The sequence below is a fragment of the Silurus aristotelis genome (assembly GCF_946808225.1).
Source record: "Silurus aristotelis genome assembly, chromosome: 20".
Classification (NCBI taxonomy): domain Eukaryota; kingdom Metazoa; phylum Chordata; class Actinopteri; order Siluriformes; family Siluridae; genus Silurus; species Silurus aristotelis.
Genome location: NC_139593.1, coordinates 2,245,196 through 2,260,211, shown reverse-complemented (window position 1 = coordinate 2,260,211; position 15,016 = coordinate 2,245,196). Strand labels below are relative to the sequence as shown.

Here is a 15,016-nt window from a genome sequence, read left to right as displayed (position 1 = left end):
TAGTTGTTTAGTGCTAAAGGGTCTTAGAGAGGGTACATACATTCAGTCTGTTCATCAGCTTTGTACTTTGACTATTAAAGCCAATATAATTTCACAGCCGACTTCATCACCAAGGCAACATTACCACAAATATATCTTTGCATTGCAAAAGAAGGAAATGATGAAAAGTCTGTTGCGGTGACTTTTCTTTTCTTTATCTTTTTTTTTTTATGCTTATGCTTATGAGATCACTCGAGCATGAAGCTGCAGGGCAGCTGCTTTTCTAAAGGAAAATGCAAATGACTTCATCACAGACAAGCCAGAAAGCAGCTCTGAAATGTTCTGCTTCAGTGCTGATGGTGCTGCTGATGTGCTACACACTGCGAACCGTTTACTATTCCGAGTGTGAGAAGTCGTCTTCATGGGAGGATTTTCTCAAATTCAGAAAGAGTGACAACTTCAGCGCCAATTAAAAGAGGAAACACTATGTTGCATTTATGTGAAACGGCAACACCTCTCACCCACACACTCTTTCTCTTGCACTTTATTTTATTCTCAGTCTTTCTGCTGACCATGAAAGTCAAGAAGACACGGTAAGAAAAAAAAAAATGTTCTTACTAATGGTTTTTCCAAATGTACTCTTTAGTCTAATTGTTACATTTCCAGAACATAGATATGTTCAAATGGTATTGTTTTTTCCCAGTGCATTTGCATTAATTGCTAACTTTAGCACTTTTACTGATCGCCTCTGTGTGCTGGGAATAATGGATATATGTGTTTCTGTGTACTGTGTATCGAGCTATCAATATTGTGATAAGGTATATTTCAGATATTGTGGTGTTGTTAGTAAAATAAAGTCAAATGTAGGACCAACCAACATCCAAAAGACAGCATGTGAGAGGAAAACCCTTTCTATCACTCTGTTCTTTATTGTGGTGGTGCACATGAGGCGTGAGTAGACATTCAGAACTTCAGTCTTAAATAATGAACTAAATACTGAAAGGCTTTATGTTTATATTCTTAATAGTTTATTCTGCCGTATCGCTGGCTGTTTTTATACTAAGACATATACTATGTATAGGACCTTCAGGTTTCTCCAGGTATCATGGAGATATCGCGATTGGCCTTATTGTCTCATACTGATACCGTTACTTCATACTACGTTTTGTATTTTCCTCATGGCTGCTTTGGTTATTGCCTGATGAGTTGAATCAGTTTTGCTGGGATAAAATGCTGATATTTCTTGAGCAATTATAAACAATAACAGCCATTTGTGCTACTAGTCCATGCGCTAATATTTGCATAACTTCATGCACAAGTAATAAAACTGCTTTATATATATGCTTAATACCACCACTATCACGTCACAATTATAGAAACCATCAATACAATACAAAACGCAATATAACAACATGTTCAGAATCAATATTTGTCTAATAACATGTCAAAAACATACAAAATTTCATAAAATACAACGTACTCACCAGAGATGCAGACTCATAATGTGCAGCGCTCCTCAGAGGCTGTAATCCAGTGGTACTGCTCGTATTCACTGGTCTGGAAGTGGTGAACCAAACCCTTTCCCAGGCTGAGACAAGCTAGCTAGATTCAGAGTTGGATGACCTCCTCATGATGTCTAGCTTATCTTTAAAATGGATTTTTAAATATGTTTGAGACCAAATAAATTTTTCTCCCTCCGTAGGCATGAAAAAGGCTAACTCAGATGTGTTAATGTATGCAGAGCTACAGACGTGTTTTGCCAGTTGAACTTGGCTGTAACGGTTTCCCTCTGACCAACCAATCAGAGTACGGAAAAATGCTGACACTATTCTGACGCTAATTCGCTGAGAAGAATTTGAAATCAGATTGTTTAAAAAAAAAACCTAATTCTTATGGAGACTATGGTAAAAAGTCCAGCAGTACTGATTTTGAAGGCCCTGGGCAGATTAGATTGACATGACAGCACATAGAGGCTGAAATCTGATTGGACAAAAAATATAACATCCACATACACGTACTGGAAGCAGTGCGGCCGAGAGGAACACTACGAAATGAAAAGAATAAACTGATGGGAATAAATTAATAAATTTTCATGAAACAAATATAAAAAAATAAGGTGAAAATGTAGGTCAGTGCTTTTGATAGTGTTTAGGCCAGCAGAGAAGGCCTTGCTGGCTCTGACGTCCCACAACTGGTGTGTGTATATATATATATTTTTTTTTTAGACTACATTCAAGGGTTCCCTGGTGGTCTAGTGGTTAGGATGCGGCACTCCCGCTGCGGCCCAGGTTTGATTCCCAGTCAGGGAACCAGCCCCAGCCATTAGGGTTGCACAAGCCAGTGCACTCTTAGTGCCGGTCCCAAGCCTGAATAAATGTGGAGGCTTGCGGTCGGAAAGGCATCCAGCGTAAAAACATGCCAAATCGAACATGCAGTTTATGAATACGGATGATCCGCTGTGGTGACCCCTAATGGGAGAAGCCAAAAGAAAGTTTTATTTAGACTACATTCAGTGAACTCAGTGAACTTACCGTAACATTAACTCATGGCTTTTTTATTTCACATCAATGGATTCAAAAACTTGATTAGTTTATGGCTACATGTGTGTACTTTAGGCAGGGATAAACCATGACAGACATTAATGCTTTGCTTTTGGCATCCACGTTGTTTTCAAGTAGATTGTTTTGAATTACCTTTAATGTTGAATTACCTGCAAAATTCGGCAGCAGTCAGCAAAAGAAAACCACCCAGTATACATTATGTGAAACCATAACTAACTAACTAACAATAACAAGTTCAGCACCATAGTTTAGCACAGCCAATCAGTGACAGTCTTACCATGTGATTATACAGAGTGACATGACCATTAGACCTGAGCTAAAGTTGAGCTTTAATCTTTCAGCATTTTTCAATTGATTTTTGGTAAAAAAAAAAATAAAATAAATAAATAAATAAATAATAATAATAATAATAATAATAAAATATATATATATATATATATATATATATATATATATATATATATATATATATATATATATATATATATATATATATATATATACAGTGAGGAAAATAAGTATTTGAACACCCTGCTATTTTGCAAGTTCTCCCACTTAAAAATCATGGAGGGGTCTGAAATTGTCATCGTAGGTGCATGTCCACTGTGAGAGACATAATCTAAAAAAAAAAATCCAGAAATCACAATGTATGATTTTTAAACTATTTATTTGTATGATACAGCTGCAAATAAGTATTTGAACACCGGTCTATCAACTAGAATTCTGACCCTCAAAGACCTGTTAGTCTGCCTTTAAAATGTCCACCTCCACTACATTTATTATTCTAAATTATATGCACCTGTTTGAGGTCGTTTGCTGCATAAAGACACCTGTACACCCCATACAATCAGTAAGAATCCAACTACTAACATGGCCAAGACCAAAGAGCTGTCCAAAGACACTAGAGACAAAATTGTACACCTCCACAAGGCTGGAAAGGGCTACGGGGAAATTGCCAAGCAGCTTGGTGAAAAAAGGTCCACTGTTGGAGCAATCATTAGAAAATGGAAGAAGCTAAACATGACTGTCAGTCTCCCTTGGACTGGGGCTCCATGCAAGATCTCACCTCGTGGGGTCTCAATGATCCTAAGGAAAGTGAGAAATCAGCCCAGAACTACACGGGAGGAGCTGGTCAATGACCTGAAAAGAGCTGGGACCACCGTTTCCAAGGTTACTGTTGGTAATACACTAAGACGTCATGGTTTGAAATCATGCATGGCACGGAAGGTTCCCCTGCTTAAACCAGGACATGTCCAGGCACGTCTTAAGTTTGCCAATGACCATTTGGATGATCCAGAGGAGTCATGGGAGAAAGTCATGTGGTCAGATGAGACCAAAATAGAACTTTTGGGTCATAATGCCACTACACGTGTTTGGAGCAAGAAGAATGATGAGTACCATCCCAAGAACACCATCCCTACTGTGAAGCATGGTGGTGGTAGCATCATGCTTTGGGGGTGTTTTTCTGCACATGGGACAGGGCGACTGCACTGTATTAAGGAGAGGATGACCGGGGCCATGTATTGCGAGATTTTGGGGAACAACCTCCTTCCCTCAGTTAGAGCATTGAAAATGGGTCGAGGCTGGGTCTTCCAACATGACAATGACCCGAAGCACACAGCCAGGATAACCAAGGAGTGGCTCTGTAAGAAGCATATCAAGGTTCTGGCGTGGCCTAGCCAGTCTCCAGACCTAAACCCAATAGAGAATCTTTGGAGGGAGCTCAAACGCCGTGTTTTTCAGCGACAGGCCAGAAACCTGACTGATCTAGAGAAGATCTGTGTGGAGGAGTGGGCCAAAATCCCTCCTGCAGTGTGTGCAATCCTGGTGAAAAACTACAGGAAAAGTTTGACCTCTGTAATTGCAAATAAAGGCTACTGTACCAAATATTAACATTGACTTTCCCAGGTGTTCAAATACTTATTTGCAGCTGTATCATACAAATAAATAGTTAAAAAATCATACATTGTGATTTCTGGATTTTTTTTTTTAGATTATGTCTCTCACAGTGGACATGCACCTACGATGACAATTTCAGACCCCTCCATGATTTCTAAGTGGGGGAACTTGCAAAATAGCAGGGTGTTCAAATACTTATTTTCCTCACTGTATATATATATATATATATATATATATATATTGTTATATAGTCTGTTATAGAGTCTCAGTGTGAACAAAGATGAATATTTACATTACCATCGTTATGGTTACAGATCTACTTAGAAATAATAACAATCTACCTTTTTTTCTGCCTCTTCTTCTGGCTTTGGTGTCTATGGCACCCTACAGTGTCTTCTTGTAAACATTTGTGAGATTTTGTCACTGATTGGAGAAGATCTAAGGAACATTCTGTAAAATGCTCTACCATCAAAATCAATCAAAATGTAAGGGATCCATGGATTCTCGAATTCAAGCTGAGTTTTGAATTGCCTGTAATGGGTCAAAAGCCACCAAAGAGGAAGCCTCTTCCAGGCTGATTCATAACAAACATTTACAGTTGACTGGAACTTCTTAATGATTGTGATGGCTTTTGTGTTCCTACATTTATACCCCTTTATACTATATGTACATAGAAATATACTTCTGCATGGTTTCAACCAATGTTAGACCCATTGCTTGTATCTTGATATGTAATTTTTCAAAATAATTCTATCCATATGCTTATTACTATATGATAGCTAAGCAGATGCTTTTTGCCTCTCAGATTCGTTAAATTTGATTATTTTTATTGATTTCTGTAATTAATATATTCACATATCTCTGTGTTTTTATTTCTTATAGCAATTTGAGAACATTTGTGTTTACAGTTACAATTTATGTTGTAATTGTTAATCAAAGTAAATCAAACACAAAATAACAAAAAATATAAACCACAAAGAAGTTTTGTTTAAAGGAATGTCAGTTCACCTGCAGTTGCTCGTATAAGGGTTTTGTTCTTGGTGTAATTTTATTAATTTATTTATTTGTTTTTAGTTACCTATAGATTCCTTATAGAAGAATGATGTCCTTTAAAATGGCTTCTCTACTTTGTCTGATCTTTCTTCTTGTGATTACCGGTGAGTCACACGTTCACATTATCACACTCATTATACCCCACACTGGGTACAGTAAATAAATAAATTAATTAATTACTGTTTAGACTTGATGTTTAGATGATCCGCTGTGGCGACCCCTAATGGGAGAAGCCGAAAGAAGAAGAAGTTAAGAAAAAATGCCAATTATATCGATTTTAAACATTTTAGGGGAAATTCTCACACTGCTGTTTTCAGATTTGGAGACTTAAAATAAAATGTTATGTCATTATTTTTAATAAATTTCTCACATTTTGTTTAGACTGTTGATTTACATGGATTTTCTGGGCTTTTTCTTCACCTGCTCCCTTTTATACCTTACAATAATCAGGGATTTCAATTATATCAACTTTTCAAATATAACAGGATATAACATTAAAGCCAGAAAAACTTTCGAATAAAAAAATCTTAATAACGAGCAGAGAGTTAGTGGGAAGCGAAAATGGGAAAATGGTTCACGTAACCAAAATATCTATAGTCTATGAAATAACCTTTATATTACGGAACGCTTGCAAATGCACACATAGACGTCTGTGTTTTCTTCTCTCTTTATTTCTCTTTCTCTCTCAAGGCTCTTGAATCTCTTTTTCTATACACTATATTTCAAGAAGTATTGGGTCACCTGCTCATAAGTGCGGTATGTGATTTTTGAGCATCGCATTCCACATTAATCCCAATTCACTCTTCTAATTCCCTCCACTCTTCTGGGAAGATGTTCCACTAGATTTTGGAGTGTGGTTATGGACATTTGTGTTCATCAGCCACAAGTGTGTTATGAAAGGCAGGTAGTGATGTAGGTGAGGAGACCTGGGGTGCAGTCAGCGTTCACATTCATCCCAAAGGTGTTCAGTAGAACTGAGATCAGAGCTTTATAGCAACAAGATCTTCCTCTCCAAAGCATGAAATCCAGATCTTCAAGGAGCTCACTTTGTGCACAGGGGCATCGCCATGCTGGAACAGTTTTGGGTTTACAAGTTAAATCACCCTGTACTATTAAGTGCCTCCAGATTTGTGGTAACAGTTTGGAAAAGAACCACATATAGCAGGAAAGATCAGGTGTCCCAATACTTTTGGCAATATAGTGTAGGTGTGCGATCCTGAGCACTTAATTCCTCCGTCTCCATCCCCCAATCCAAAACCAGCACTCGACCATGTCCCCACTTTTACATGGTGGTATAATAATGAGAAATGAATAAAGATCAAAGTAAATCTAATAATAGTCTTCAGTATCACTAATTTTCCTGCAAAAAGGCTCTTAGATGTAATTATGATATTTCTTACTGCAACATTTTTTATATTGCACACTCGTTATTAGGCAGAAGATAAAATAGGACTTGGGTAAAGTATGTGTCCATCAGTGATCTGAGAAGAATAAAAACAACAACATGCATTCAAAACGGGATAATATTCATATCTAATTACTGTATCATCATTTTTGTACTTCATATTGGTCCTAAATGGCATTCCATGGATTTAACACTGATCCTCTCTGAGTCAGAATTCCACAAGATAAATGTGCATAAGACACAATCATGAGTAAGTAAATAGTTATAAACTTTTTTATAAATAATCTCAGTTAATGAAATAACTGCAGAAATATTTTATATGTTTACCAAAACCTGAACACCAGGATATAATACTGTGGTCTGTCAGTGACACGGGAATAACGGATGATAATGTAAATAATAACAAAAAAAGCTCTGAATCCAGAACACACCCCTGTGTCTCAATCCTGCACAGTTTCCTTCCATTAGTAAAGAATAGTTTGTATTTTTCTGCCCCGGAGTTCCAGAGGAGAGAAGAGAAGCTGTAAAATAACTCAGTGTTTTATGGGGCTCAGGATAATGATCTCTAATCACCTCTTTCATGTGTCATGTTTCAGGAGCTCTTGAGTCTGAATGGAGTGTGGAATACAGCAAACATCATCTCTGTGCTGTAAAAGGATCTACAGTGGTTATGGAGGCCACTTACACACATCCAACACGTGTTACAGTGATAAACAGGTTTTGGTTAATAAACCCAGCTACGGGTGTAGAACTGATTGATCTGCGTAATGAATCAGGTTACTCAGGCAGAGTGGAGTATTTAGGAGATAAACAGAATCACTTCTCCCTCAGACTGAGTGATGTGAAGAAATCAGATGAACACAAGTTCACCTTCAGATTCATAACATCTGGAGGAGGATATCAGGGTCATCCTGAAATTACACTCAGAGTTACAGGTAAATAAAATCATCTTAGTTTCTATATACAGTGGCTTCAAAATATCTGGGTCACTCTCTCAGTTGTATATAAATTGTGTGCATATAAATAATAATTTTCACTGCATTTAGAAAACATGTCAAACCAAAAATTCCACAAACTTTCTAAGATTGGAATGTAAAAAATGTGCAAAAAGCTTTTAAGGATGAAGACCTTTGCAGAGCATCTTTACAGAAACTGATTGAGTTTTTTTTTTTATTTATTTGTAACAGTGTTTGCGCTTCATATCAGACAGTTTCTATTTTAGTTCTAGATTCAATCAACAAAACGTTTCGTTTAGCAAAATAGGACAATCAGCTGAGTTTATATCTGAATTCCGGAAAGATCTCTTTCAAAAGACTGTAGGAAATTGAAATCATTATCTTTATCTAATAAATATTCTTGTATATTATGAATAATATTTTGACTAATGGGTTTCATCCAGAAGGTCTTCGCATAACTTTGAGTTTCTGATGCAATCAGTGAAAATATGTAAATAAGATGGTTCTTAGTTGCTGCTGCATTTCAGTGCATGTTCTTCTGTAAATTTCATGCATGCCTTATAGTTTCTTAATAAATTGTTCTTTGGTTAATGGCTCCTCCCTGTGTGTCTATGCTCCTGGAGTTAATCGTTTGTGCCCATAGTCTGAAGAAATCCTTGCTGCTGATTCTCATCTGTTTTTCTTGTTGTTGTTTTTTTTACGCAAATCAAGGCTGGTGGTATTTCTAGGTGTGTCTGCATGTCGTCCTTCACCTTTAAATCTTACACGTTTAACAGTCTCATTTATAGAGGATGTTTGTGGTATCATTTCCTAAATGACAGTAAATAGCGTTTGGTTTGAAATGTTGAAATGAATCATTTTTTTCTGAAAGAGGTTTCAGAGGTTTGTACCTGATTAATAAGTGTTTCTGAAACATTCACTGCTTAATGATATAAAGTTTTTAAAACTGATAATAACTTCATTGGATACTAAAACACTTTGAGAGAGCAGAGTTATAAAAGAAGATGCTTTACTGTGTTCAGAAGAACTTTTCAAATTTAATGTTTCTCTCATTGTATAAGATCTTCAGCTGATCGCTCCTGCAGAAGTGACAGAGGGAGAATCAGTCATTCTGACCTGTAAAACCACCTGCAGTCTGACTGATCCAACATTCATCTGGTACAAAAACACACATGATTTAACCACAAACACCTTCAAGAGCAACGAACTCCACCTGCAGAGGGTCAGCAGTGAGGATGCAGGCAGTTATAACTGTGCTGTAAGAGGATCTGAACATCTCCCATCTCCTGCTCAATACCTCAGTGTCAGATGTGAGTTTTATTTACCTTCTTCTTTTAGGTCTATTCATAACTTAACATTTAATGAAGGAAAAACTATTGAAAAGTCATGTGAGTAAAAAAGTAAGTAGAAAAAAGGAACATTTGGGAGAAGGTGATGGATTTAAATGACAGAACAAATTATTACGTTTGATTGGGTAATAAAAACACAGAGAAAACCAGATGACATGATGAGGGTTTCATGTATTTGCCTCTAAACCCACTATTGTTATTGTTTTTGATTATTTGATGTACCAGACCTTTCATTAGACACACATTTTTTTTTAGCATTCCTCATATATTCCTAATTCCAAATATCCTGTAGTGGATGAGGAGTTGGGGGCAGAAGGTGGTGGTCTGCCTGAATTAGAGCTTGGGGTTTAGATATCTGAGACTGGTTCCTGTACAGTTTCTGTCTACAGTTCACACACTGCTTACACACATTGATTTTACTGTTGTTTTACTGTAGAGCAGCAGCTAATAACTCTATGTATAACGCAAAACTAGAAAGTGGGCACACACTGTTTTCCATATCTATTACAAAAATACTAAACAATCATCAGTGTCTGTGAGCTCATGTGTGCAGAAGTGGGAAAATAGTGCTTTCTTCTGATTGTGTTACGCTGCCTGAGGTTACACAAGCAGCAGAAGTTTGGAAAAAAGGCAGTCAGTCTCCCCATGCCTCAGAAATGAACATGTTAGTGTCCACAAAATGTACATGAATATCAGAATGGCTGTGTGTGAATTTTGTTGTTGAGAGATGAAACAGGTTCTTTGTGCGACTTGTTTCTTCAATGAAACCTTCGGAATTGGAATGAGTTGAAGTGGGAATAGATCAAATTTAGGAAACTAATATAATTGCTTCTGAATTTAATATCTGTTCTGATGAAAGTCGTATTCACTGGTAACATTGTTGTTTTTTGAATAATTATTTTTTTCTTAATTCTAATCAATTGTTGTCCCAAAATATTTATGAACAGGAAATGATTTTGCTTCTACTTTGTTGATGTAGAAGTTGAGATGTGTAGTTTATAATAATATTTATCTGATCTGGGAGATTTGCTCGGAAAAATAAAAGCAAATTGAAGAACAAAACATAAATATATACATGCAGTTTGTTGTAGCTTGCATGATGTCACAAACAACAACAACAACAAAATAATAATAATAATAATAATAATATTAATAATAATAATAATAATAATAATAATAATAATGGGGAAGTGGTAGTTGAACAGTTAAGGCTCGGGGTTACTGATCAGAAGGTTGAGGGCTCAAGCCCCTGTATGAGCAAGACCCTTAACCCCCTGGGTGAAGAAACAATTTCACTATGTTGTAATATAAATGTGACAAATAAATACATTTGTCTTCTCTTTAGCTCCTATAAAGAAGGTCTCGGTGTCTGCCAGTCCCTCTGCAGAGATTGTGGAGGGCAGTTCAGTGACTCTGACCTGCAGCAGTGATGATGAATCATTTATTACAGGATCTGCAATGAATCCTGATGGAAAGCTCCTCTTACAGGAACTATAATTCATGGACATTACATTAGTATTGTGTTTTTATTCGTTTTCTGGAAATGTCATTGGTTGGCATTTTTTTTATTGTTAAAGGAATTGTACTAGGTTAATACAAATCTCAAACATGTACTTGATTAACCATTGTCCAGAAAATAAAATAAAGAACAAAGTGTTTTCTCTGATGGATACGATCCGTTAGGGGTTGGTAAAAAAAAAATAAAAACACTCCAGAGTTGTAAAAGTATATTAAAATTAAAAAGAAAATTATTAGCTAGAAAAAAAAAAAAAAAAAAAAACATTTGAAGGATTAGAGTTTTAAAAGTAAATGCTTTATTGGATTCATTACAACTTTAAAATTGTAATCCTTCTCTAATTGTCTTAGATCTCCGGGTGATCGCTCCTGCAGAAGTGACAGAGGGAGAATCAGTCATTCTGACCTGCAAAACCTCCTTCAGTCTGACTGATCAAACATTCATCTGGTCCAAAAACGGGCAAGATTTAACCACAAACACCTTCAAGAGCAACGAACTCCACCTGCAGAGGGTCAGCAGTGAGGATGCAGGCAGTTATAACTGTGCTGTAAGAGGATCTGAACATCTCCCATCTCCTGCTCAATACCTCAGTGTCAGATGTGAGTTTTATTCATTTATTCTTTTAGGTTCATTGTATAACAACATTTAATGAAAAAAAAATATTAGTTTAATAACAAAGTGAGTAGAAAAAAGGAACATTTGGGAGAAGGTGATGGATTTAAATGACAGAACAAATTATTACGTTTGATTGGGTAATAAAAACACAGAGAAAACCAGATGACATGATGAGGGTTTCATGTATTTGCCTCTAAACCCACTATTGTTATTGTTTTTGATTATTTGATGTACCAGACCTTTCATTAGACACACATTTTTTTTTAGCATTCCTCATATATTCCTAATTCCAAATATCCTGTAGTGGATGAGGAGTTGGGGGCAGAAGGTGGTGGTCTGCCTGAATTAGAGCTTGGGGTTTAGATATCTGAGACTGGTTCCTGTACAGTTTCTGTCTACAGTTCACACACTGCTTACACACATTGATTTTACTGTTGTTTTACTGTAGAGCAGCAGCTAATAACTCTATGTATAACGCACAACTAGAAAGTGGGCACACACTGTTTTCCATATCTATTACAAAAATACTAAACAATCATCAGTGTCTGTGAGCTCATGTGTGCAGAAGTGGGAAAATAGTGCTTTCTTCTGATTGTGTTACGCTGCCTGAGGTTACACAAGCAGCAGAAGTTTGGAAAAAAGGCAGTCAGTCTCCCCATGCCTCAGAAATGAACATGTTAGTGTCCACAAAATGTACATGAATATCAGAATGGCTGTGTGTGAATTTTGTTGTTGAGAGATGAAACAGGTTCTTTGTGCGACTTGTTTCTTCAATGAAACCTTCGGAATTGGAATGAGTTGAAGTGGGAATAGATCAAATTTAGGAAACTAATATAATTGCTTCTGAATTTAATATCTGTTCTGATGAAAGTCGTATTCACTGGTAACATTGTTGTTTTTTGAATAATTATTTTTTTCTTAATTCTAATCAATTGTTGTCCCAAAATATTTATGAACAGGAAATGATTTTGCTTCTACTTTGTTGATGTAGAAGTTGAGATGTGTAGTTTATAATAATATTTATCTGATCTGGGAGATTTGCTCGGAAAAATAAAAGCAAATTGAAGAACAAAACATAAATATATACATGCAGTTTGTTGTAGCTTGCATGATGTCACAAACAACAACAACAACAAAATAATAATAATAATAATAATAATAATAATAATAATAATAATAATAATGGGGAAGTGGTAGTTGAACAGTTAAGGCTCGGGGTTACTGATCAGAAGGTTGAGGGCTCAAGCCCCTGTATGAGCAAGACCCTTAACCCCCTGGGTGAAGAAACAATTTCACTATGTTGTAATATAAATGTGACAAATAAATACATTTGTCTTCTCTTTAGCTCCTATAAAGAAGGTCTCGGTGTCTGCCAGTCCCTCTGCAGAGATTGTGGAGGGCAGTTCAGTGACTCTGACCTGCAGCAGTGATGATGAATCATTTATTACAGGATCTGCAATGAATCCTGATGGAAAGCTCCTCTTACAGGAACTATAATTCATGGACATTACATTAGTATTGTGTTTTTATTCGTTTTCTGGAAATGTCATTGGTTGGCATTTTTTTTATTGTTAAAGGAATTGTACTAGGTTAATACAAATCTCAAACATGTACTTGATTAACCATTGTCCAGAAAATAAAATAAAGAACAAAGTGTTTTCTCTGATGGATACGATCAGTTAGGGGTTGGTAAAAAAAAAAATAAAAACACTCCAGAGTTGTAAAAGTATATTAAAATTAAAAAGAAAATTATTAGCTAGAAAAAAAAAAAAAAAAAAAACATTTGAAGGATTAGAGTTTTAAAAGTAAATGCTTTATTGGATTCATTACAACTTTAAAATTGTAATCCTTCTCTAATTGTCTTAGATCTCCGGGTGATCGCTCCTGCAGAAGTGACAGAGGGAGAACCAGTCATTCTGACCTGCAAAACCTCCTTCAGTCTGACTGATCAAACATTCATCTGGTCCAAAAACGGGCAAGATTTAACCACAAACACCTTCAAGAGCAACGAACTCCACCTGCAGAGGGTCAGCAGTGAGGATGCAGGCAGTTATAACTGTGCTGTAAGAGGATCTGAACATCTCCCATCTCCTGCTCAATACCTCAGTGTCAGATGTGAGTTTTATTCATTTATTCTTTTAGGTTTATTGTATAACAACATTTAATGAAGAAAAAAATATTAGTTTAATAACAAATTGAGTAGAAAAAAGGAACATTTGGGAGAAGGTGATGGATTTAAATGACAGAACAAATTATTACGTTTGATTGGGTAATAAAAACACAGAGAAAACCAGATGACATGATGAGGGTTTCATGTATTTGCCTCTAAGCCCACTATTGTTATTGTTTTTGATTATTTGATGTACCAGACCTTTCATTAGACCCACATTTTTTTTTAGCATTCCTCATATATTCCTAATTCCAAATATCCTGTAGTGGATGAGGAGTTGGGGGCAGAAGGTGGTGGTCTGCCTGAATTAGAGCTTGGGGTTTAGATATCTGAGACTGGTTCCTGTACAGTTTCTGTCTACAGTTCACACACTGCTTACACACATTGATTTTACTGTTGTTTTACTGTAGAGCAGCAGCTAATAACTCTATGTATAACGCAAAACTAGAAAGTGGGCACACACTGTTTTCCATATCTATTACAAAAATACTAAACAATCATCAGTGTCTGTGAGCTCATGTGTGCAGAAGTGGGAAAATAGTGCTTTCTTCTGATTGTGTTACGCTGCCTGAGGTTACACAAGCAGCAGAAGATAATACAAATCTCAAACATGTACTTGATTAACCATTGTCTAGAAAATAAAATAAAGAACAAAGTGTTTTCTCTGATGAATACGATCAGTCAGAGTTTGGTAAAAAAAAAAAAAAAAAAAAAAAATAATAATAATAATAATAATAATAATAATAATAATAATAATAATAATAATAATAATAATAACTTCCAGAGTTGTAAAACTATATTAAAATTAATAAAAAAAAATTATTAGCTAGAAAAAAATTGAAGGATTACAGTTTTAAAGTAAATGCTTTATTGGATTCATTACAACTTTAAAATTGTAATCCTTCTCTAATTGTCTTAGATCTCCGGGTGATCGCTCCTGCAGAAGTGACAGAGGGAGAATCAATCACTCTGACCTGCAAAACCTCCTTCAGTCTGACTGATCCAACATTCATCTGGTCCAAAAACGGGCAAGATTTAACCACAAACACCTTCAAGAGCAACGAACTCCACCTGCAGAGGGTCAGCAGTGAGGATGCAGGCAGTTATAACTGTGCTGTAAGAGGATCTGAACATCTCCCATCTCCTGCTCATAACCTCAGTGTCAGATGTGAGGTTTTTTTTTTTTTTTCTTATGCAGTCTATTGTATAACGTAATATAAAAAACTATATAAAGCAATAGTGTAAAAAAAAAATGAAGCATAGAAGAAGGAATGGAGGTACTGCTGTAATTCAGTGACAAACTGCACACTGGGAAAGTGTCTGAAAGTTCAGATTATTTTATTAAGTGCAAATTAAAACCCAAAACTATGAAAACCAACAGCATAAGCAACCACAGTGGATACTAAGTGTAACCCTCCTGAGGGTATGGGTGTATTGGGTTGGGGCACAGTAGCCTGAGGTCCAAGATGATAGATTGAGAATTATGCTGGACTTTCACCTATGGCTCCTAATC

The 15,016-nt window shown here is 36.0% G+C and overlaps 1 protein-coding gene across 1 annotated transcript in view; it reads left to right on the top strand.

Annotated features, from left to right (window-relative positions):
* The first annotated feature begins 209 nt into the window (after window positions 1-209).
* Window positions 210-15,016, top strand: part of LOC310715619 (B-cell receptor CD22-like) — a 99,375-nt gene continuing 84,568 nt past the window's right edge. Inside the window, exons 1-9 of the mRNA XM_083522132.1 lie at window positions 210-572; window positions 5,514-5,596; window positions 7,494-7,832; window positions 8,915-9,163; window positions 10,548-10,628; window positions 11,069-11,317; window positions 12,679-12,759; window positions 13,200-13,448; window positions 14,423-14,671. Of these exons, the coding sequence (XP_083378258.1) occupies window positions 5,539-5,596; window positions 7,494-7,832; window positions 8,915-9,163; window positions 10,548-10,628; window positions 11,069-11,317; window positions 12,679-12,759; window positions 13,200-13,448; window positions 14,423-14,671 (1,555 nt within the window). The 5' untranslated portion in view covers window positions 210-572; window positions 5,514-5,538. The remainder of the gene's footprint in view (window positions 573-5,513; window positions 5,597-7,493; window positions 7,833-8,914; window positions 9,164-10,547; window positions 10,629-11,068; window positions 11,318-12,678; window positions 12,760-13,199; window positions 13,449-14,422; window positions 14,672-15,016) is intronic.